Source organism: Protopterus annectens, chromosome 4.part0 (assembly GCF_019279795.1).
Source record: "Protopterus annectens isolate FY-2018-M chromosome 4.part0, PAN1.0, whole genome shotgun sequence".
NCBI classification, from domain to species: Eukaryota; Metazoa; Chordata; order Ceratodontiformes; family Protopteridae; genus Protopterus; species Protopterus annectens.
The window spans coordinates 1,146,668,196-1,146,693,844 of record NC_056733.1 but is presented as its reverse complement, the minus strand read 5'-3'; the positions used below and the strand labels follow the sequence as shown (position 1 = coordinate 1,146,693,844).

The window sequence follows — 25,649 nt, the reverse complement described above, 5'->3', positions numbered from 1 at the left end:
AATAGCACCACTCTCATCTCTAGGACATTGATATGCAAAAGGATATCATGTTCCTTCCACGTGCCTTGGACTGTCCTGCCGAGATAATGCCCCCCCACCTGATCTGGGAGGCATCCGTGGTCACAGGGGGAATCGGAGAAGGAAGAACGAAAGGCATACCCACGTTGAGATTGCTGGTCTGAAGCCACCAGCGCAGATCCTGCTTGCACCTGTCGGTTATTATAATAAGGTGGGAGAGCGGGAGATGCTGAAGAGACCATTGGGCAAAAAGTAGCCACTGAAGAAGCCTCATGTGAAGTCTTGCAAGAGGCACTAGCATAATCGTGGCAGCCATGGTCCCTAACAACTTGAGGACCACTTTTGCCTTGACCTTCTTCAGTAGTAGTAGAGCGTAGACTTGCTGCTGTAAGACCTGAATTCTCTCTGATGGCAGGAAAACCCTCAAGAGCACTGTGCCTAATTCGGCGCCGATAAAGGTAACACACTGCGAGGGCAACAATGCAGACTTTTCCCAATTCAAGGTAATTCCCAGACTTTGGCACAGTGTAATAGTGGCGTCCCTGGTCTGTAGTAGTAGATGCCTGGTGGTGGCAGACAGGAGCCAGTCGTCCAGGAACGGAAACACTTGGAATCCCAGACGTCTCAAGTGAGCCGTTACCACTGCCAAGCATTTGGTGAACACCCTGGGGGCTGTGGTGAGACCAAAGGACAGGGACGAAACTGAAAATGACTGGCTCCCAAGACAGAAGCGTAGCTGACTTCTGGATGCCCTGTCCATTTTTATATGGTAGTAAGCATCCTTGAGGTTGATGGAGCACATCCACACATCTTTCCCTAATAACAGGAGAATTGACTGTAACATGACCATGTGGAACTTGGACTTCTCTACATGAAGGTTCACACAGCTGAGATCCAAAATGGGTCTCAGGTTCCCTGTTCTTTTCAGCACCAAAAAGAATCTGGAGTAAGTCCCTAATCTTACTTGGTCTGAGGAGACGGGCTGGACGGCTCCTTTTAACAGCAACTTTTGAACTTCTAAGGTTGCGGAATCCCTTTGACTGGGTGGGACGTCTGGGATTCTTTTGTTTGGAGGGGGAGATGAAAGAAGGGGAATATGAAAACCTCTGGAGATTATCTCTAATATCCACTCGTCTTGGGTGATGTCTCACCAGACTTCTGGGTATACAGAAATACGACCCCCGACTGGCACCAGAGATGCACAGTAGGGCCTCCTCTCAGGAGTGTTGGAAGGGAGAGCCACAAAAGGAATTGCAGTCGCCCTGGTTACGTGGGCCTCCTCTGCCTCTAGGGCAGCATCTACCTAAATTTCCACCCCCTCCTCTGCCTCTGGAGGGGGAATCACTCTGTGCATCGTGAAAAAACCTCTGCGATTTTCTGAACCACATTTTCCACCTTTCTGGCCCTTGGGATAAGGTCTAGAAGGCATGGAAAAACGGACTCCCACGGCAGACAGGGTTTTTCTTCCTGCCCGCACCTAGTGACCCTTCACGTTGGTTCCAAATAAGGATGAACCGTCAAAGGGCGCATTGGTGAAGGTAGACTTGAAGGCCTCCGCGAAGTTGCACAGGCGCATCTAGGAGTGTCTCCTAAGAGAGACTCTGGAACCTGCAGCCCTGCTCGCGCCATCGGCTGCGTATGAGATCAGCCACATGGAGGAGTTGATAATAGAATTTAGGGTAGACATCTGAGCATTGACTTTCTAAGCCACAGCATCAGAAACGTTACCCTGTAGAGAATCTCTCAACTCCTTTAGGAGATCTCTTTGGAGCCATGTAAAATGCAATCAGTAGTTCAGTGACCGCAGTGTAAAGGCCGCTGAAGAGAACACATGCTTCTCATACCTTTCCATAGCCCTGGACTCCTTGTTAGGGGGATGGATGGTAGATGAACTTTCTGCCAGTTCCTTCTTGGAGGCTGCTGCCACCACCATGGTATCTACTGGAACGCCTTTTGTAAAAAATTCTTTATCAGGGGGAGAGGACAAAAACTTGTTGGGTCTCCTAGGGACTGGTTCCACAGTGTCCGGAGTTTCCCACACCTTTCGACAAACGAGGTCCAGGAGCTCACTGAATGGGGGAGAAACCCAAGAAGCAGAGGGGTGGGAACCAAAGGCCTTCAGGAACACCGACTCCTCCTCAGAAGGGGCTTTAGATGGCCACTCTGTCTCAGTATTTCCAAGATATCTAAAAAAGAGATATCGTCAGAAGATGACTTAGGGAACCCCTCTGACTCCTCGAGGTTGGTGTCAGACAAGAGGGACTTGTCTTGGGAGTCAATGTATTTCCTCTTGCATACACTCTTTTTTTGGGTGGCTCCTCGGGTATAGAACCCAGGGAGGCCTCAGAAAGCTGGGGGCCACTCATGGAGGTATCCTGAGGCCTTAGATCTCCGCTGTCCCTAGATACAGGGTGATCTGATACGGATATCGGTGCTAGAGGGGGAAGAGTGTCGGTATCGTAAAATGCAGCTGCCGACCTGGCCAGCACACTCCTCATGACCTCGAAACCTGATCCCCCCGGCTCCAAAAGTCGACTAACTGCAGAAGACACCCTCGGAGCCAAGGAAATAAGGTCCGAAGCCAATGTCAGGTCCATGCTGACCCGAGCCGAAGAGCTGAGAGGAAGGTTCGGAGCCGAAGATCGATCCGATACCTCCCTCTCAGCTCCGACTGGCAAGCTGTGAATCCTGGACCCTGTGAATGGTGCCGACAGGGTCAGAGCAGAGATCGGAGCAGAGAGGCCCGAAGGGGCTACTGGAACCGACCTCGAGGCATCAGACGGAACCGACAGCTCTGGCTCCGAAGAAAGGTCTGGAGGAGGAACAGCCAAAGATGAAGGGAGGACAGGCTCCTGAGCTGACTGGGCTGGAGCCAAAAGCAATTTAACCAGCACCGAAGACTGGAGCAGTTTCCTCACCACTCTATCGACATCGGCATCGGAAAGTGGCCTGGAGGGCCTAGAGGACATGGTCGGGGATCTGGACTTCCCTATAGAGGGAGACCTATGAGTTGGAGAAACTGGTCGAAAAACTAGAGACGGCTCCGAACTGACACATCTGTCATTGGCTCCAATAAACCGGGAGCCGATGTAGCCATCAACGATGCACTGTCTTCTGTCGGCCCCAAAGTCAGTGGAGCCGAAGAAGCAATTGTAGTTTTAATGATTTTCTCTTGCAGCTCAAAGGAGACTGACGGAGCCGGAGAGCATTTCTTAGACTATTTTTTGTCCATCTTTTTGTCTGGTTTGGAAGGAGAAGACTTGGAACTGGAAGATCTTTCCAAATTCTCCTCAAAGGAAGGTTTCAGCAATCCCCTTAATATTAGCTTGTTCTTCCTCTCTTGCAGCACACGAGGGCTGAAAGCGTGACAGAACAAGCAGGATTCCTGTAAATGAATAGCCCCCAAGCAATACACACACACACACACACACACACACACACACAGAGTGCCCATCCGTCAAAGACATCTTGTTGTTACACTTAACACACTTTTTGAAGCCCGAAGGCCTGTGCTCTTTAAAATCCTTAGACATGATAAAGACAAGAGCACACACACAGGGGAAAAGTGGTAGGGGCATCTTCACCACAGAAATCAAAAAGAGCGCGGGAACTAGAGCCTCTAACTCAAACGGCCTAGAGACCGCGAGGTAACCACAGGGAGGACTAGGTCCTCTAAGTTAAACGGGCCTAGCCCAGGAAAAAAAGTACAGTTTTGTACCTACCATAAATGTAAATGTTCGAGTGCGCATACAGCTGCAGTCATCATACTTGGGTTATCCTGCCGTCAGGCGGGTCCTCGGTCGGCCGAATTCCAAAGTCTAGGTCTGGCGTCGGTTGTCGTCGCTTCTTCCCTGACGTCAGTGCGGCAGGGGTATAAAAGAGGCAGCCGACGCCATTTTTTCAGTTTTTCTTGCCCCAGATGTCAGGTGCCCCCAGAAAGGAAGGCAAAACATGATGTCATGCAAACATACATAAGTAGATAAATCAAAACAGTAGTTGCAAGCAAATACTCCATAATGGAATACCCCAAATAGGTTGTATGTTAGAGGTGTTTGTCATAAGCCCTGTCCTAAGAGGGGATGGAGGGAGGGTAACCTGGACTGCAGCTGTATGTGCACTCGAACATCTACATTTATGGTAGGTACAAAACTGTACTATGTTCATCGTGCATACAGCTGCAGTCAGCTTTGGGATTCTACCCAAGTGTGATAAGTAAGGGTGGCTGGTACTAAGCGGAATTAGGAGGGGCTAGAATGCCCTGCAGGACTGCTGTGGCAAAGCCCGCTCTAGATTTGGAGTATAGTGGAAGGTGGTAGTGCTGAGGAGAGTGTGCACTGAACTCCTGATGCTACAGGCACTGATTTTTTTTGAAATGAAATGAAAAAAAAGCGATGCAGTGGGCTATCCATTTTGAAATAGTCTGTTTAGAAATAGCCTTTCCGCTGCTCAGATTTTTCTGAATGACTTTGTTCTGTCGAAACCCCTGATGGATGGAAAATGATGAATGGTTGCACAGCCATAGGGCCTGTAGCTGTGAAACTCTGCATGCTGAGGTAATAGAGGATGTGAGAATAAAGGAGGATCCATATTGTACTCCAAGATGAAATACACTGGTATAATTGTTTCCAAGCTGTGGCTGTGCTGAGACCATAAGTCTTTTAGGTACCATTTGCAAGCTGCAGATTCCCCCTGCCAGCCTGCTTTTTTAGTTTTTGTTGTTGAAGTTAGTTTTGCCATTTTTGTTTGTTTGGCTGTTGAGGCAGTTGCCCCATCTTGGTTGGCATATTCTGGCCATCTGTATTTAAGCTGGAAGGTAGAGGGGTTGGTTGAGAAGGTATTAGTTTGTATTGGTTTTGATTTCTTTTTGTTCACTGTACAACGCAGTTTTTTGTGTTAATTTAGAAGCGCCTGTTCTAGAAGCTCCTGTCCTGTCTCGTCCAGAGATCGGTAGATTATGGGTAGATTTGGATTCCAGAAGGCAAATACTGATTCCAGGCATTTCCAGGCATTAAATGGAAATATAGTACGTAGATAAGCCAAAGGGCAAGACAGAGAATAATGGGTTGGGTTGAACCTGCATCTTTGGTATCTTCTGCAATCTTGTCTGATAGGGACATGCAGGTATGCCTCCTTGAGGTCCAACGTTACCAGCCAAGACTCCTTGCCCAGCATGGGAAGAAGCTGCTGTAATGTGAGCATCTTGAATTTTGGTACCTCTAGAAATGTGTTTAGAATAGATAGGTCTAAGATGGGTCTCCAATCTTTGTCCTTCCTTGGTACCAGAAATAGCCTTGAATAAAAACCTTGACCCTGTTCTTTTGCAGGTACCTCTTGAATTGCTTTCATATCCATGAGAGTGGAAATTTGCCTTTGTGCCTATGCCCATTGATTTTGTGGCAGGTTTAGCATGCCTCTCATTTTTGGAAGGGTGTGAAAGTGGAACCTGTAGCCTCTGTCTATAATATCCAGAATCCATTTGTCCTGTGTAACAATGTGCCAGTTTTTTGAAAATAAGGCCAGTTTTCCAACCAAAGGTGCTGCCATTATATCTTTGTTTGGCAGGCATAGGGGAAAGTCATTGCATCTGTTTTCTAAATGACTGTGGCCTATCTTCTCCACCTCTGGGGGCTGGTGTTTGCCACTGTCTAGCTTTGTAAGATCCTTGAGGTTGTCCTCTACCCCTTGGGCGTCTGTATCTGCCCCTTTGGGGTCTGTCCGTGGCTGGAAAGGACCAATTTTTTAAAGGCCAGTTTCTGCTGAAGCGTGGAGGCTGGACCTGCAAGAAATCTTTAACTGTTTGCATAGATTTCGCTTTTTCCTCCATTTTCTTTAGTACCTCCTCAGCTTTAGCACCGAATAATACATCTTTTTTAGTGGTGCATCTAATAACTTTGCTTTGACATGATCTGGCAAGGTTTGCTCTTTGAGCCAAGTTGTATGACAGACCCAGTGACAGCAGCTCTGCATGAGGCCTCTAAAGCATCAAAACCACACTGCAAGGTATGTTTCCCCAGTTGTTCTGCTCCATGCAACAAATCCTGCAAGTCTTTCAAGTCTGGCTGTTCTGTTTGTGTCATTTTGCCTTTCAGCTGAGATAGCAAGAACTGTTGGTATTTTAACATATGAAATTGACAGTTTAATGCCCTCATGGTTAAAGTGGCTGATGTATACACCTTTTTCCCCCAACTTTCTAATGCTCTAGAATCTCTCTCTGAAGGCAAAGTGTTTTTAGCAGTAGAGGCCTTAATCCCCTTGGGACCCTGTGAAATTGTTTCTGGGTAAGCAATATGGCTTTTATAAAGGAATTGGTGAGAATCAGGAACCCGGTAATATGTCTGGTTTAACAGGGGCTGGAGGTAATGAGTCTGGAGTAAGACTGGCTTCTGCGTACACATCATCCAAAATATCTAAGACAGGAGGAATAGCTAGGGGCCTATGCTGGGGAAGTAGTAGAAATTTCTTGAGCCTTTTCTTGGAATCTGAGTAATCTTGGCCTTCCCAGTGGAAGTGCTCTCTCAATGTATGCAAGGTTTCCCCAAAAGAGAAGATCTCAGGGGGGGAGACTGAGGGAATAGACTCCTCAGCATCAGAGTCTTCAAATGGGGAATAGGTGTAATCCTGGTCCTCAGAATGGTCTGAAGTAATAGAAGCCTGGTCTGAGGAAGGGTAGTCTTCCTCCAACCTGGGTCTTTGGTCTGAGGGGGGTTGAGAACCCCTCATGAGAGTAATTGCAGCTTTAGACTTAGTGAATGATTTAATAGAGGAGGTGGTAGGCTTGAAAACGCCTTCAGAAATGGCAGGCCTCGCTAAAATTTCGGTTTCCCCGCCAAGAGTGGCGTCAGTATCTGCAGTGGGAATGGAGACCGAGGATCCTGCAGCCTCGGGTACTGAAGTCGCCGGTAAAATAGTTTCTTCGGTAGTCAGGGGCTGCGTAGGCGCCTCACTGAGAACCAGAGAACCGGTAGTCGGCCTAAGCGTGATCTCAGTACTCGGTGCAGGCCTCGGATGTCTATCTTTATCCTTGCGTCTTTTGCCTAAAACTTGCGTCGGAGCATCAGACTACATGATATAATTAAATTTTTTGCCAAAATAATGAAGGGCGAACTCCGCCCGGCGCTTAATAGTGCGCTTGTTAAACCTACCACAAAAACGGCAGGCCGAGACGTCGTGGTCTGGCCCTAAGCAAGGTATACAGTAAGAGTGAAAATCTTTATGCGGTATTTGCTTCCCACAAGAAATGCAATTATTAACTTTGTCTGACATCGGTCTGAGGCAAGAAAAGTTTCCCCAACGGGGTACTTAGCTTTAAAGAAGACTTTGGCTGAAATACTGTTCGTAAATCTCAGGAGCTGGCCGACCGGCACTTGCGAACTGCTTCTGCTTCGGGCACTGCGCGGCAAGAAAGACTGAAGAAAATGGTGTTGGCTGCCTCTTTTATACCCCTGCCGCACTGACATCAGGGAAGAAGCGACGACAACTGACGCTGGACCTAGACTTTGGAATTCGGCCGACCGAGGACCCGCCTGACGGCAGGATAACCCAAGTGTGATGACTGCAGCTGTATGCACGATGAACATCAGGGGAACAACACAGTCACACAACAAATAACCCACTGACAAAACAGGTCAACCTGCTACACAACAATTACAAGAACAAAAAACAGCGAAGGACTAGGTCCTCTAACTGAAACGGGCCTAGCCCGTAAATACAAAGGGAAACAGGATATAAGAAAGTTCAATTGAACCGGTTAGAAGTAAAACACACACACTAGCTATTAGAATAGCTTTTGGAGCTACCAAATTGAAAATAAATATTAGAAAAATTGTACTTGGCCACGGCCAAGAGTGAGACCACATCTGAGTGGCAAACAAGATCTGGGGGATAGGTGCATTGCAGCACGGGATACCTCTTAGCCACGAGCCAATTGAAGACTTCGAGCTAGAGTATGGCCGAGTCTGAGCCGAGGTTCGGCTCTGAACTCACGGGTAAGAATGTAGGTGAGTTTGGACTACATAACATCCTAAGTTGCCAAACCAGTTACCAAATTTCTAAAAGCACCTTCCAGTCACTTCCACATGGGTTATGAACAACTTACTCCAAAATTCCAAAGTGGAAATTTCAAAAACAGCCACACACTAAGGAATGTTTATACAAGGAATTATTTTCATTTTTGTTTGTAACATCATAAATATCTTCATAAATTCTTGTTTTAAAACATTGTTCAGTTTTACCCATGTAGAATGCGGGACAGTCAGAACACACAGCAATGTAGACTATCCCCCGAGATACACAATTCTCTGTGTAAAAACACTCTAAACTTATATATACTACTACAACCTCCTTGTTGTTCAGTGAAATCCCTACTTATATGGACCTTATTCACCAACAAATTTTTAAAATTAGGGGATGTTTTGAAAATAAAAGTCGGTTTAGAGCCTAACAAATTGCACAGTACAGTCAGATGTGCACCTCTTAAAGTCCTTCTGCACAATGTCTGACTGCATTTACGTCCATACTGCACAAGCAGATGTAAATACAATCAGCTGCTGTGCAGATGGATGTTAAGTGAAGCCCAATACAAAGTACAAGGTGTTCACTTAACGTTCTATGGACAGAACCTACCCCAGACATTAAGCAGCACATACCTGTACTGTATTAGTTTTAAAAATACTCCAGTTCTTCTTAACTATATTCTTAAATACAACAGAGAAATTATTATATTGTACTATTAGTGCTTGTTCATATTTATCCAGCTTTTCTACTTGTCCATTCCCATCCAACCCAGTTCCCAATAATGGTTTCTACTTACCCCCATTCATAAATACCTCCTTACAAAGATTATTAATCAAATTCTCAGGGCAACTTCTTGCAATAAGCATATCCTTTAACCTCAAAAATTCTTCCCACACTTCTGCATGACTTGAGGTCATTCTTGCAACTCTGATGCATTGCCTTTTTACCAGACTTTTCTTCTCTGAAAGGAGATGACAACTTGAAACGTGCAAGTACAAGATGTAGAAGGTGTCTTTCCTGTATATATTAGATTTGAAACCATATCTTGTATGCAATATTAACGAATCAAAATAATATACATTTTCTTGTTGTATATAATGGTGAATTTCAAAAATTTAGTAGTGTTATTCAAATACTCCACGAAAGGCTGAATATCTGATTTGCTTCCATTCCATAATAACAATATCATCCAAAAATCTGAGATATAAATGAATATTGTTGGAAATGGAGCTTTTAAACACATATTGATTTTCCCAAGCAAGCAAAACCAGGTATGTAAAAACTGGGGCACAAGCAACTCCACTGGTTTGCTGGAAACTGCTAGCTCGCGGCCAATGTCTACTGCCATGTCAGAAGCCTTCGACGAGTGCATAGAACCCGGAACTGGAAAGATGGGAATGAATTCTTTACTGGTAATAACACCATCAATGTTCCACTTTGAAAACAGTTCTATAAGCTTTGTGAGTTCTCCCTTCATAATGGCGACATCTTCTTTAAGCTTAATAAAATCTAAATTGTTTGCTGAAATATTTCGGAGAGTAAAGTCATCTAGAGTATCCATGAAACAACTTCCAATCACCACAAAACAAAAATATATATAAAGATGGAACGTTATTAAAACTTGTAACCAAAACCTATATTAACAATGAAAGGAAGTTCAAAACATGTTTGGATTCATCAGTCAGTTGGGTAGATTCCAAAGGTATGAAGTTCAATTTTAATAAATGTACGGTAATTCATTATGGAGTAAGGAATTATATCCACTAGCCACCTGGGAGTAGGAGCCTTGGCTCTAGATGATAGTCACTGTTGAAGTGACACCCTGATTTCATGTGGAAAATGGGAAAAAGGGGTTGTGGATAGATGATGGATGGATATGCAAATGACAATCAAAAATTTAAATCAGCAGGAATGGTTAGGGATTTGGCAATCTTGCCGGACTCTCAGTTACACTATGAAGCTAATACAAGTCAAGTAATCATAACATGTTACAGTTTAATTAAAAACTCATTGAGTTGTTTTTCCAGGAGTGACAAAAGTGTGTTATCACTGATATATACCATTAGTATTCACCCAATACTTGAATACGGTGGATCACTTTGCTCATATAGCATTACATAATCCCTAAGTATATACAGAAAATTGTGACCAGACAAATAAATAGTTACAAGTCTATGCCTTATATAAATAGGCACAAGAATTTATCCCTATACTCTATGGCATGCAGGCTTGTGTGTGTGTGTGTGTGTGTGTGGGGGGGGGGGGGGACTTAATTCTGATATATAAATGTTTGCATGATGATTACCTGGCAACAGAGATTGTATTAGAATTGATTAGTCACAGATTTCAAACAATAAATTACAATTGTTTGGTTAAGACTGCCACAGTTAATTCAAAGTTAAAAGTCTACTTTTTTCAAGTAAGGGCTTGTAGACTATGGAATTTCTTACCTTTACCTAATAGAAGTCTGGATGGACTACAGTCCTTTAAGTACTGTTTAGATATGTGAAGTGCCAATTTTGAAATTTTCTTCTAGTACAAATTATTAGGCAAACTTTTAAGGCATTACTAGGCTCCGAGTTTGTATCTCAAATCATCAAAATGTCTTGACTGTTTAACTTTAGGTACTAGTTTATCATGGCAAATGATTGCCTGGTGTAAACATCTTTGTGTGTAATGCAGTACATGTACTATCACCTGACAGCAAATTATTTTCAAAACTGCATATTGACTGTCTCCGTTTTTTAATGTAGAGCAAACTATTCAAATCAGAACTTAATACATAATTTGCCTTGTAATTAAAAAGAAAAAGTGGGTGAAGGCTTACTATGTGTGTGAGGATCTACTTTTATTAGACAAAAGTACGATCCACCGAATTGTATTTACCCGAGCTGAATCTACCAAAGCTGCACTTCAATGAATGAACAGACTGCCGAATTCCTTTCACAAGGAAAGAACCACTTGACCACCATGGACACCAAACGAAAAACTGTGTGTGTGTGTGTGTGTGTGTGTGTGTGTGTGTGTGTGTGTGTGTGGATATACCAACTTTGAGACTGCACTACATGGAAGAGAGGGCACAGTTCACCATGGTGGTCAAGTGGTTCCTTTCCCTGTGAAAGGAATTCTGCAGTCCGTTCATTCATTGAAGTGCAGCTTAGGTGGATTCAGCTCAGGCAAGTACAATTTGGTGGATCATACTTTCAACTAATGAAAGTAGATCCGTGTGTGAAGACAGTTACCTTACAATTACTTGAGAAGAGTTAAGCAATCATAGACAGGAATGACAGTTTGTGAAACATGCTGAATATATTAGTACAGACAGAAAGTACAGTTTTGTACCTACCATAAATGTAGATGTTCGAGTGCTAATACAGCTGCAGTAATCACAGATGGGTTTTCTGCCGTCAGGCGGGTCCTCAGTCAGCCGAATTCCAAAGTCTAGGTCCGGCGTCGGTTGTTGTCGCTTTCTTTCCCGACGTCAGTGCGACAGGGGTATATAAGACACAGCCGACGCCATATTCTTCAGTCTTTCTTGCCCCAGATGTCAGGTGCCCCCAGAAGGAAGGCAATACATAAATTATCTAAATATATATATATATATATATATATATATATATATATATATATATATATATATCTATAGTCAAGCAATGCAATATAATCAAAAATCAGTAGTTGCAAGCAAATACACCATAGAAGGATAACCCAAATTAGGTTGTATGAGGAGGTGTTAGCCATTAGGCCTTTACCAAGAGGGGAAGGAGGGAGGGAAACCTGTACTGCAGCTGTATTAGCACTCTAACATCTACATTTATGGTAGGTACAAAACTGTACTATGTTTATCGTGCATACAGCTGCAGTAATCACAGATGGGTAGAATCCCAAAGCTACGCACAGGGTGGTAGGCACTAGGTGGAACTGGGAGCAGCCAGAATGCCCTGCAACACAGCAGTGGCAAAGCCTGCTCTAGTTTTGGAATATAAAGGCAGGTGGTAGTGTTTTGTGAAGGTATGCACAGAACTCCAAGTGGCTGCCTCCAAAATATCTTTGGTAGGGACTCCTCTGAGGAAGGCTGTAGAGGTAGCTGTGGCCCTTGTGGAGTGGGATCTGATGCCTGTAGGAACAGGTTTGCCATGAAAGGAGTAACAAAACCGTATGCAATGGCCTATCCATTTTGAAATTGTCTGTTTGGAAATTGGCTTTCCTTGAGCTGCTACAGCATAGGACACAAAAAGTTGTTCTGATTTCCTGAAGGGCTGTGTTCTGTCCAAATAGTAACGTAGCTGTCTATGGATGTCTAAGGAATGTAGCAGCCTTTCCCCTTTGTTTTGAGGATTGGGGTAAAAGGTAGGTAAGTGTATGGCCTGATTTAAAGCTACCCTGGATACTACCTTAGGCATAAATGAAGGGTTGGTTCGTAGGGAAACCCTGTCCTGATGGAAGATGAGAAAGGGCTGCACAGCCATGAGGGCTTGTAGTTCCGAAACCCTACGAGCTGAGGTAATGGCCAGAAGGAAGGCTGTTTTCCATGACAAATATTGCAAATCTGTAGAGGCAGCTGGTTCAAAGGGAGGTAATGTTAATTTTTCTAGAATGTAGTTAAGATCCCAGGCTGGTATTGGTTGTTTCCTTGGAGGTCTTATATTCTTAGCTCCTCTGAGAAACTGTCTTAAAAGTGGGTGAGAGAATAAGGGTGGATCAGTGTTGTATTCTGCAGAAATGGCTGAGGCATGAATTTTGATGGAGGAAAATGAAAGTCCACTGTTCAACAGCTCAGCTAGATACTGTAATATCGGAGGCAAATTCAGTTTTCTAGGATCCTGGACTTTTTTCTCATTCCAAGTGCAAAAACGTTTCCATTTTGCGGAGTAAGCCTTTCTAGTAGATGGCCTTCTGGCCTCCAAAATGACATCCTGCACCTCTTTGGAGAGTAGGGTCTGTTGTGGTGTTAAGGAATTTTCCATGCAGCCAGATTGAGAGGTTTCAGCTGACTGTGAAGAGTTTTGTAGCTGTGCTGAGTCAGTAGAAGAGGCATTAGAGGTAGGGTCCAGGGAGGAGTATGTGTTAGGCTCCTCAGGAGTGGGTACCAGTGTTGTCTTGGCCAGTCTGGAGCAATCAGTATCATCTTCGGTCTGTCTGCTCTTGCTTTCAAGAGCACCTTGGGCAGAAGAGCCAAAGGTGGGAAAGCGTAAACTGTCCATGTTGCCCAACTGAAAGAAAGGGCGTCCACTCTCCAGGCCTTTGGATGAAAGGTCCTTGAACAGAACTTTTTCAACTGATGGTTCCTGTGGGAGGCGAAGAAATCTATGTCTGGTCTTCCCCACGCTTGGATTATCTTTGTAAACACTTGAGGATGCAACTACCATTCGTGTGGATCTGTCATATTTCTGCTTAGATTGTCTGTCAGCGTGTTTTCCAATCCTGGCAAGTACTGTGCTTGAAGTTCGATTTGCCATTCCAGAGCCAAGTTCCAAAGCGACATGGCTAGCCTGCACAGGGGGTATGAATGTGTTCCACCTCGTTTATGTACCACATTACTGTGGTGGTGTCTGTTCTTATCAATAATTGCCCTGGATGCAGGAGGTCCTTGAAAATTGTAATTGCATTTATCACTGCTAGCATTTCTTTTTGATTGATGTGAAGGTGCTTTTCCTTTTGGGACCATTTGCCCTGAATGCACCTGTCTGTCATGTGCGCCCCCCAGGCGTAGTCTGAGGCGTCTGTTGTGATGACTTGATTTGCTTGAGGCTTGCAGAATGGAAGACCTGTGTTTGTTTGGCATGCTTGGGCCCACCATAGAAATTCCTTTTGCAAACATGGAATTATTGGTATTATTGTTTCCAAACTGTGGCTGTGTTGAGACCATAGGTTTTTTAGGTACCATTGAAGTTTCCTCATATGCAACTTTGCACATGGGATTAGAAGAATGCAAGATGCCATGAAGCCCAGAGCCTGCAGGATTTTCCTTGCAGTGAGCCTGGTACAATTTGCTAGTACTTTGAAGTAATGAGTTAGTTGCCCTTGTTTTTCTGGCATAAGATAGGCCGTCTGGGTGTTTGTGTCCAAGTTGGCACCCAGGAAAGTTATTTTCTGAGATGGTGTTAGCCTGGATTTCTCCTTGTTGACTGTGTATCCCAGAGAATTCAATAACCGTGTTACATAAGCCAGATGTTCCAGAAGTAGGTGCTTGTTGTCCGCTTGGATCAGGCAGTCGTCCAAATAAGGGTAAATTTGTATCCCTTGAAGTCTGCAGTAGGCAATTACTGATGCCAGGCATTTCGTGAATACTCTGGGCGCAGTAGATAAGCCAAAGGGCAGTGCAGAGAATTGATAGTGGATTGAACCTGCAAGAAATCTGAGGTATCTTCTGCAGCTTTGTCTGATTGGGACATGCAGGTATGCCTCCTTGAGGTCCAATGTTACCAGCCAAAACTCCTTGCCCAGCATGGGAAGAAGCTGCTGTAATGTGAGCATCTTGAATTTTGGAACGAGTAGAAATGTAGGATGGAAGTCCAAAATGGGTCTCCAGTCGGTTCCTTTCCTTGGTACCAGAAAAAGTCTGGAATAAAAACCTTGACCTTGTTCGTGAGTAGGTACCTCTTGAATAGCTTTCATGGCCATAAGCTTTGAAATTTGTATTTGAGCCTCTGCCCTTTGATTGTGTGGCAGGTTCGGCATGCCTCTCATTTTTGGAAGAGTGTGAAAGTGAAATCTGTAGCCTCTGTTTATAATGTCCAGGATCCATTTGTCTGTTGTGATAATATGCCAATTTCTTGTAAATAATGCCAGCTTTCCTCCCAAGGGTGCTGCCAGCTGAGACTTGCTTGGCATGGGAAGGGGGAAGTCATTGTGTTTGTTTCCTGTATTGCTGTGCACTGTCTTCGCCACCTCTTGTTACTGGAGTTTGCCATTGTCTGCCTCTATATGATCCTTGAGGTTGTCCTCTGCCCCTTGTGCGCCTGTATCTACCTCTTTGTGGCTTGTCCGTGGCTGGAAAGGACCAGTTCTTTGAAGGCCAATTTCTGCTAAAACGTGGTGGTTGAACCTGTAGAAAAGCTTTGACAGTTTGCATAGATTTAGCTTTTTCTTCCATTTTCCGTAGTATCTCCTCAGCATTAGTACCAAATATTACATCCTTTTGTAAAGGAGCATCTAGTAGCTTAGCTTTAACATGGTCAGGCAAGGTTTGTTCTCTAAGCCAGGCATGTCTATGAATGACTGATCCTGTCACAGCAGCTCTACCTGAGGCCTCTAGGGCATCATAGCTACATTGTAAGGTGTGTTTACCCACTTGTTCTGCACTATGCATCATATCCTGCAACTCCTTCAAATCTGGTTGTTCAGGTTGAGACATTTTATTTCTTAATTGTGATAACAGAAACTGCTGATATTTAAGCATATGGAACTGACAATTTAAGGCCCTCATGGCTAGGGTGGCCGAGGTATATACCTTTTTCCCCCACCTTTCTAAGGATCTAGACTCTCTTTCGGAAGGTAGTGGATTCTTAGCAGTAGAGGCCTTCATTCCCTTGGGGCCTTTAGAAATGGTTTCAGGGTCAGCATTACAGCTTTTGTAAAGAAATTGGTGAGAGGTAGGAACTCTGTAGTACCTATCAGGCTTGACTGGGACAGGAGGCAGGGAATCCGGATTTAGGCAAGCCTCCGAGTAAACATCATCAAGAATGTCCAAGACAGGAGGTATCGCCAGAGGTCTGTGTTGAGGTAACAAAATAAATTCCCTAAGTCTTTTCTTGGAATCAGAAAAGTCTTGGCCTTCCCAACGGAAGTGTTCCCTCAAGGTGTGCAAGGTTTCCCCAAAAGAGAAATCCTCTGGGGGAGATACAGAAGGAATGGACTGCTCAGCATCCGAATCTTCAAAAGAGGAGTACGAGTGTTCCTCTTCATCAGAATGATCTGAAAAAATGGAATCCTGGACAGAAGAGGGAGAAGCTTCCTCCACTCGGGGTCTCTTGTCTGGAGGGGGCTGGGAACCCCTGATAAGAGTAATTAAATCCTCAGCCATTTTTAGCATCTGCTTTTTAGGCATGGGGCCTGGAGATGGGCCCTGTGCAACAGGCCTCTTGGGATGCATGGCTGATTTGGACTTAGTAAAGGCCTTAATGGAGAAGGAAGATGAGGGTCTAAAAACACCATGGGTGGAAGTGGACCTATCCACATTAGGAGGCTCAACACTCACAGTGGCTTCGATGGTTGTAGTCTGGGTATGGGCCGAGGTACCTGCGGTCTCGGTTACAGAGGACACCGCCAAAGAAGTGTCGTCGGTAGTCAGGAGCTGCGTAGGCGCCTCGCTGAGAACCGGACCACGTGTAGTCGGTTTTGGCGTGGTGTCGGTCTTTGTCCTTGCGTTTTTTGGACAAAACGGTAGTCGGAGTATCCGACGACATTTTATAATCAAAGGTTTTACCAAAAAAGTGCTGGGCGAACTCCGCCCAACGCTTAATAGTGCGTTTATTGAAAGTAGCGCAAAAGTGACAGGCCAAGACGTCGTGGTCTGGGCCTAAACAAGGTATGCAGAGGGAATGGAAATCCTTATGCGGTATTTGCTTCCCACAAGAAATACAATTGTTAACTTTGTCTGACATCGGTCTGAGGCAAGAAATGTTTCCCCAACGGGGTACTTAGCTTTAAAGAAGACTTCGGTTTCCAATTATTCGTAACTTCAGGAGCTGGCCGACCGACTTGCGAACTGCTTCTGCTTCGGGCAACGCGCGGCAAAAAAGACTGAAGAATATGGCGTCGGCTGTGTCTTATATACCCCTGTCGCACTGACGTCAGGAAAGAAAGCGACGACAACCGACGCCGGACCTAGACTTTGGAATTCGGCCGACCGAGAACCCGCCTGATGGCAGAAAACCCATCTGCGATTACTGCAGCTGTATGCACGATGAACATCTGCTTTCCTTTGATCAAAGCCAAACATTTGTCTCATAACTAGTAAAAGAGTGGTAACTAGAGAAATAAGCTGGTCTGTGTTAGAAAACAGACTTACTGCCACTCAATCGCAGTTAAATATTGTGGGTTTTACATCTGCATGTGTGGGGAATACATTACTATGGAGATTTCTTTTTTACTTTATCACCTTTTGACAGGGTACAGTCAGTTGTCTGATACTGAATCAAGTGAAGCAGGTAGGATTAATCTGCATGTGAAAACAAATGACTACAGCTGTCACTTAATCACAAACAAATTATGGATCTGGACTGCTGAGGATGTGTATACGGTTACACCTGATGTTCAGAGCATCGTAGGTTGAAAAGTATAAGTGCCAGGTAAGTAAAACTGGTAAGTTTTGGGTGTATATGCAGGGCAGCAAGGTGCCCTGCATGTTGTGTGTGCGTATGCCATCTGAGTGTTGGCATTGCAGGTAGGGTACGGGAAATCTCCCATTTAGCGCTACCGCATATAGCAGTAAACGGGAGATTTCCCTTACCCCACTGTAGTGTGATCTTGGAGTTGGAATATTAAAGTAGGGGGGGGTGTGGGGGGTGCAGGGGGGCGAAGCCCCCCCTGCATAAAATAGTTTTTGACTGTTTATTTGTTTTTTTTTGGTTCACTTTGAACCTTCGATGTTCTGAACATCGATGTTCTGGTCTCGATGATTAGAACTTCGATGTTCTGAACATTCGATGGTTTCAAGTGGAACCGTGTATACGCATAACACAATGAAATAATTACTACACAGAGGAATACCTTCACTGGATAGCAGTAAAGTATTAGACATGTACTGCTGCTGGAGGGGGCACAGTCTGGTGAAAAGACAATTGACCTACTCACATTTTATTACAGTTAAACAACTATGGATCTCAACTGCCAAGCAGTATCTGCATGTAAAACATGCCATGTACATTAATAAGTACAGAATTATTTCACCTACTCACTTTCAATGAGATTGAACCTGTCAAAATGTGGTAACTGGGGTTAGGGCTAATATGTATGTGAAAGCATCTTATTACAACTAACCCTGGATGAGGTGTGTGTGTGTATGTGTGAACAATGCACTACCACAGACATAAATTCTACATTTGGACTGTAGTAAAAAATGTAGGTACATTGGGAAAAAAGGCAGTTTACATATCAAAATAACTGATCTATTAATTTGGACTGTAAAGGGCATCCCATAAATATTAAATATGTTGATACATATTATTGTCCCTTAAATTTTCCTTCTCCTAAACAAACATCAGAGGTGGACCCAATCAGAAAGTAGTCTATTAAGGGATGTGGTGACAGCTGAAATCGTCACCATTAAAAGAATCATCACAGCTTTTATCTGTAGACAATTTGCGACTTTACAGACAAAGGAAGTGTACCTTATGACAGGGGAATCTATTGTAAAAGTTCAAGTGCAAACAGAACTGCAAACAAGCATTACACATTTTTTATTGACATATCTAGACTGGCACTTCCATCCTCATTACAGTTGGAATAGACCACCATGACTTGGCCCAGCAATGGAAACTTTTCCAAGCTATCCTACTCCTTACCTTTCCCAACAATGCCTTACTAAAACACTGTATGAACAACTAAAGAACAAAATTACAGTGATATCCTACTCAGGTAAGTCAGGTTTACACTGGGGAAAGGGGGGGGTGGAAATGGTAATAAGGATAGAACTCCCAATCCAATTCTATCACTACTATCTGGGATTGGGCCAGCATCTTCATTACCAACAGATCCAAGTCCCAACTAAACCACTTAGGTGGATCCACAAGAAAGAGTGACCTGAATTGGTGGCATCAAATAAGACCCAGATTCAGAAACCCCATCTAGCTTATAGTGTAAGTATTCAGTGATGTTCATGTATACAAATATCATGCAAAGATGAGTAGAATACAAACAGCTGAGAAACTTCCTTAATTTATTTATTTTGAGCATTCTGTGAATATCCATAAACTGTAACAGATATTCTTCTCTGTTAAAATAATTAGGGGATTATATTGGTAGACTGATTGTCTGACATAAATGGATTTCTGTTGCATGTTTTGGTGTGAAAGAATTACATGTTCTCAAGAACACTATACTTTTGAGGAAAACTTAGTAAGGAGGACAGATGCAGCTGGTAATTCAGGAACATTAAACCGAAATAAAAGCTACCAGTAAACCTCTTACAGATAGTAGCCAGTACAGTGCACCTTGAAAATAGAGTCAACTGAAGACTAAGAGTTGTAGGAACTGACCTGTTAATGAAAATTTGAGAAATAATTGACTGAATGCAGAAAACTCTCCCCAGGAGAAATGTTTAGCAATACAGTGTCCACCTTACATCAGACGAATTTGATGGACTGTATGTACATCAGCTAAGACTTTGCTGTCTTCAGTGTTACCCAAAAGATAGGAACAGTGACAGGAGATAGTTCAAGAATGCTATAAGTCTGCCCACAAAGGGGGCCACCGACAGCCAGCTGTCCAATGGGGAAAAACCTGTTCCACTGCAGGCTGAGATGCATACTGTAACCACTGCCATACATTTGGTGAGCAAAGAATCCTGGGAGCGGAGGTGAAACCAATAGAAGAGTTTAAAACTGGAAATGACTGGCTCTGATGCAGAAGTAGACTCGGCTATCTAGATGACCAGGTACACATTCTGGCAGTCTAAAGAGTAGAACTAATCTCTTTCTTGTAGACAAAGGAAGAGGAACTCAACCATGATCATTCAAAGTATTTTGAAACAAATCTGCTTAGGCTACACAAATCCAGAATGGTCCAGAGGTCCTTCATTTCGTTGCATACAAAAAGGAACCTAAAGTGAAATGCTATCCTCACTAATCTAGTAGGACCTCTGATAATACTCTTTTTATGTATGAGGCTTAAGGCCGATTTTACTGATGCAGCTTCCTGGTGGGTGAGATGTCTGGAAGGGAAAGAGACTGCAGACTGGGGGGTAGAGGAAAGGAACTGTGTAGTCTCTGGAAATTATGAACCTCATTCACTTGTCCCTAGTGATGGCCACTCAGGGACACACATCCCTTGACTGCCTCTAGAGTAAGGCAGTCTGGCAAGTTCTCATGCAGCAAACTGTGGGTTCTCAGAGGACTTCACTAAACTTATTTTGCTAGTTCTGACCACTTCTGTGTTGTCAGAAGCCTCTTCAAGACCCTCTGTCAAAATTTTTTTTTTTTTTTACACAGATTGAACCAAAGGTGTAGATAGTGTACGAGTCATAAAGACTTGCATGTGACAAGAAGTCTATAACAAAACTAAGTTAGACTTCAGAGTAAGATGTGGACTGGATGACAGCTCTGACTGTGGGCTCCTCTCCCTTCGAGTTTTAAGGTCAGTGTTGATCGCAATACTCTGGCAGCTGTGATATAGTCTCCCGGACTGCATTCCTCTGCATATGCCAAGTAACTGCAGCAGACCAAGGAATAAGACAAGTACTGCTGTGCCTTCACCACCAGGTCTGGCCAGACTCCCTCTCACTAAAGCACAGGAAAGCAATCGTTTACCCAGTCTCTCTACTAGCACCAAGATGGGATCACCCTCTTCGTCTTCTACTGCACATTCATTAACTCCTTAAACTGCTCCATGTTTGCAGAAAGTCTGAGCCCCCAAAATACTGGCTGGTTTTGGCTAGACAGTTGATACAGAAATAGCAAAAAACTAAGTGCCCAAAAATGCATCAACATTTGGTCAGGACATCTGCAGGGAATGTTACTGCCAAAATCATCTATTAAACAGCCTTAGAATGGATTCCTAATCTCAAAGACAAAAGGGCATTCTACATCTTGAATTTTAATGAAAAAAATATTTTTAATTTCAAGTAATGCCTCTACATATTAAAAGATCACTTTTTTATAGAAATATATACCCCTTCAGGGTCTGAAATCACACCAACATTATACATTTATCTTTTTGGCTAGTTTTTGTTCCCTTTCCCTTGAAGAGGGCTGAAAGCTGTACATTTGTTTTCAGCTGTTATGTTATAGTTGCAACCTATTAAATTACACAGCCATTCTAGCCTGAATTCTACCCTAACTTCAAACGGCACTCTCAACTGATTCAAAATACTCTTATGAAACTCTCACGACAAGACCTCTCGATAATCTCTGCATTTTGTTTTGCACAGCCCAATAGCTTCTAGGGAAAGTAGACAACAGAATCTCCTATTTGTGCATGTCAGTCAGAATGTGAATGTGTGTATTTTGATGTAACATACAACTAGAACATATCCAAATGACAAAAAAGTTATTTTCCCTAGAAAATAGTATTATGTTTTGGTTTTCATTTCACAGAAAACATGCCAATGATAATATCAGTCTGACAAAATACATGTTTTTTTAGAAACAAATAGGAAACAGAACATCTAGATGGCTATACAAGACTACTGACAGTACCTTGCAATAAGGGACTGTTTATCTGTAGCCGCATTACGATCCTCATCTACAAACACATTTAGCTGATTGTTCTACTTGCAGAGACACGTACATTACCTTCTTGTAAAATAGCTTACTGTACACAAGTCTAAACCCGACTGTGTTCTAAGTCCCAAGACAAAAACAACTTCTGAGTTCAGGAACTTTAAGTATGAGTTTTACTTCTGATTTAATGACAAACTGGTAAAGTATTCTAACTTATTACTGTACTGAACAGAGCGTCAGCACATTTCCTACAATGTAAAACACAGAGCAACCTCAGACTGGCATTAAAGGCATTTGAACTAAAGCCAGTGTAGCCTGTGTAAAATGCCACATATTTGCCTCCATTTTAGATTTCAATATGAAATTTATGGCAGTGACAACAGGATGTTCAGGTGCAAAACACACCTAAAACAGCAATTCGAACCTCAGAGCTTCCAGTGCAGTTCTCTGAATTTGAACAGCTTTATCCATCTGAAACATGGCATTATAAAACTGAAAAATAATACTTTTTTCTAATGAAACATATGAGATCTTAAAACTGATCTAATAACATATTAGAAGAGAAGTATTCTAGGCCATTATTACTGTATTCTCTACACTGAGCAGATGTTAAAACAGCACTCCTAATGTAATCCCGTATAATGTAAAATGTCAGACTGCAGCAGTGAACACCTGTAAACTAACTGATGCATTGCATACCTATAAAAGGCCCTTTGCAATGTTTTTTTAAGAAACTTTCAAGGAGCATCAACAAGATGATCAGAAGAAAAAGGGATTACCGTCCCTACTATACCCTTAAGGTTTTTAGTGCAGTACAACTCTGAGTTTTAAACTCCTCAAACACTTAGCAAGAAGCAAGACGTAAACTAAGCCATTAATGTATTCTGCTTACTAAGCAGAAATTCTCCATAGTACCCATGATGAAAACCAAGTATAATGCAAAATATCAGACCCACTGAGGCTACTTATGAAACGTTATATACATCAGTCCCCTTTCATATTTCATTATGAAGTTGTACATCAGTAACAGCATGATTAGCTATGTCATCAAATGCATACAGACAGCCACATATGAACTAAAAGAACTCTTAATATTATATTTCATACGTTAGGTGTTCCTGGTATCCCCCAGCATCTGCGATTACCTCATAAAGTTAAATTTAGCAAGTTGGCATGCATCCACATCCATACCTATACAAATTTGTTAACTGTGGAGTGACAGCACCAGTCTGGTTCAAACTTCTACCTGGACACTGCTTTAGTAACTGCATAACCTTGTTAACAGCTGGAGTTATTAACATCCAATCTAAAAAACAAGCAGGACTTACCAATAGCTCCAGTGTAGGTTGGCTGTGTCAGATCCTTTGGCACTTTCCTGTAGATGTCAAGCCTGCAAAAGAAATTGAAAGAATTGAGACCATGCATTATTAAAAAATAAATAAAACACATTCACAGATATTAGAACTTAAAATGAACTTCTGAGATTTTCATCCAAGATATTTCCAAGAGGGTAAAAAGCAAAACCTTCTCAGCAATCCCTCCAAGTCTATGAGACTCACAGAGATAGACTGACAAAAAAAAAAAAAAACAGAAGTTAAATAAACTTGGAGAAAGTATACAACACATGACAAAATAAGCTTAAAACAATTGAGCAAAAAGCCTCAAAATTTTTCACAACAATTTTTAATGTCATGGAGTGCCTCAGTAGTGCTTAAAAGTCTGGGTAGCAAAGTAAGAAACTATGAGGCAGAGGATGAAACAGAAGCTAGGAACAGTATAACTCTCTGAACACAGTAATGTCTCTGGGAAGTGAAGGAAACAATCATTAGGATCCAACATAGGACATATGAAATGCAAACTTAAAAGCCTGAAGTGCCAAAGTGAAATGCCAGCCTGTAACCACAGTAGTTTTGTATAGTTAATATACCTTGTTTAAATTCTGCCTTAAGATTGTTCTTGCGAAGGAAAACAGGAAAATTAACAAATACATTACAGAAACAATTAAGAGCTTGGTCTGAATGCATACCAAAGTTTAGCACTGCTGATCTGCTGTGTAAAATGGATATAATACTATATATCAAGATCATAAGTCAGAATATAACCAGGGTGTCCCACTGACTGTTGAAACAAATGTAAGTTTTACCTCCTAGTTTTAATGCTTTCTTTTTATGATGCAGCACTTAAATGCAAACAATAAAATTTGGTTAAGTGTAACAAAATTAGTTTGCAATATCTTCTGTGGTGCAAAAATGCTTTATGATCTAGAGCAGGGAGATTATAGTGAAGTCCTAAGCTAGCTGCCATTGCGGCCCATTTCAAGCCAAGCTAATGTTCCTTAGTGAGAATTAAACCCTATGCCTTTTGTCTGTGAGGTAAACACCTCAACCATTCCGCCAACCCCCAAACACCATAGTGGTGGTAGCATTCTCAAATAAGTGATTATCTATGGTCCTGGGGGTTACTATTAAAAAGGACAAATTCAAGAACTGCCTCTGGGCAACTGTCAACATCTTCAGAAAAAAAACATTGCATTGCTATGATGCAACCTAAAGAGTACAAATAGTAAACATTTTTACAAGTTTCTACGTCAATTGCAAAAAAAAAAAAAATGGGCATGTGCAGTCTTTATAGGACAGAAAAATGCATTCGGTCCTACATGTAGAAACACTACATCTATCACATTACCAAAGAGCTCAAAAGTTAGGTTTGTAAACTAAATAAGATACATAAACCGTAACATATAAAGATTAACAAGCCGTGTTTGCCATGTGATATGTCATGCAACACATTTTAGTTTAAGTATTTTGGCCCTAATGCAACTGTCTAAATATGGTCAGTAATCCGTGTTCATTCATGATTTTGCAAACGGAAAGCAAAAATAGAAGTTATGTTCTTACCATAACGTTCCATGTTAGTTGTCTTCTTCTCGCCTTCTTTCTTGCTGGATGGGTTCTCTAAAAGCTCGAGAGTTGGTTCCACCGGCTTGAGGCTCCCCTTATATCCCACAATGCTAGGCGGTATTACCACAGATCTCGTTTGCAAGCTAGGCCCAGCCAATAATAAATCCAGAACTACTGGAAATGGGAAAACCCACCTCTATAAAAGGAAAGGAAGAAGGTGACCTGAAACCTGATGAAGGAATATATGCATAGTATAGTATATACATATATATAATAGAGGTGGTAGAAAGAGAGGTCACAATCAAACTCCTCTAGGTCTGTCCAGGCTAGGGGGAAGGAGGGTGGGACGCAAGAAAGAAGGCGAGAAGAAGACAACCAACATGGAACGTTATGGTAAGAACATAACTTCTATATGTTAAGTTGTCTATCTCGCCTTCATTCTTGCTGGATGGGACCGCGTCCCTAGCACCTTGTCCCGGGTGACCTATCGGAACAGACTCTTGAGTACAGTGGAACCAAAATTAGCTCTATGTCTAGAAGCTAAATCCAACTTATAATGAGAAATGAAAGTGTGAGGAGTAGCCCATGTAGCTGCTGCACAAATGGTATCAATAGTCAGCCTGTCTTGGAAAGCTATAGAAGTAGCCAAAGCTCTAGTCGAATGAGCCTTAGGTTTGCTAGGCAACTTTTGGTGTCTAATTTCATACACAAAGGAAATCAGGGATGTAAGCCATCTGGAGAGTGATACCTTCGAAACTGAAAGACCCTTTCTGCCTTCTGCATAAGAGACAAACAACTGGTCAGTTTTCCTGATCTGTTTGGTCCTATCCAAATAATACCTTAATTGACGATGAACGTCTAGCCAATGCAATTTTTGTTCAGACCTGTTAGAAAAGTTAGGAAAAAACAGGAGGTCAATGTTTTGATTTAGATTTGCCGAGAGGCTACTTTAGGTAAAAAGGATGGATTGGTTAAGGATACCCTATCCTTATGAAACAACAGATACGGAGGTCGACTGCTGAGTGCATGAAGCTCTGAAACCCTTCTAGCTGAAGTAATGGCTATTAGAAAGAGAGTCTTCCAGGATAGCAATTTCATTGAACAGGAAGCTGCAGGTTCAAAAGGGGGAAGAATCAAGGATGTGAGAACTAAATTAAGGTCCCAAGAAGGAGGAGGATTTCTTATAGGAGGCTTAAGAAGAAAAACTCCCTTCAAGAAAGCTTTGCAAAGCTTGTGAGACATGATGGCAGAATCTGAGATGCCTACATGAAAGTTAGATATAGCTGCCAATTGAACTTTAAGAGTAGAAGGAGATGAACCTGCATGGAAAAGTTCA

At 42.7% G+C, this 25,649-nt stretch overlaps 1 protein-coding gene across 1 annotated transcript in view; it reads right to left on the bottom strand.

The window, feature by feature from the left end:
• ERGIC1 (endoplasmic reticulum-golgi intermediate compartment 1) overlaps nucleotides 1–25,649 on the bottom strand; it is an 864,031-nt gene that overhangs the window by 667,968 nt on the left and 170,414 nt on the right. The window contains exon 4 of the mRNA XM_044069870.1: nucleotides 22,742–22,803. Coding sequence (XP_043925805.1) covers nucleotides 22,742–22,803 — 62 coding nt within the window. The remainder of the gene's footprint in view (nucleotides 1–22,741; nucleotides 22,804–25,649) is intronic.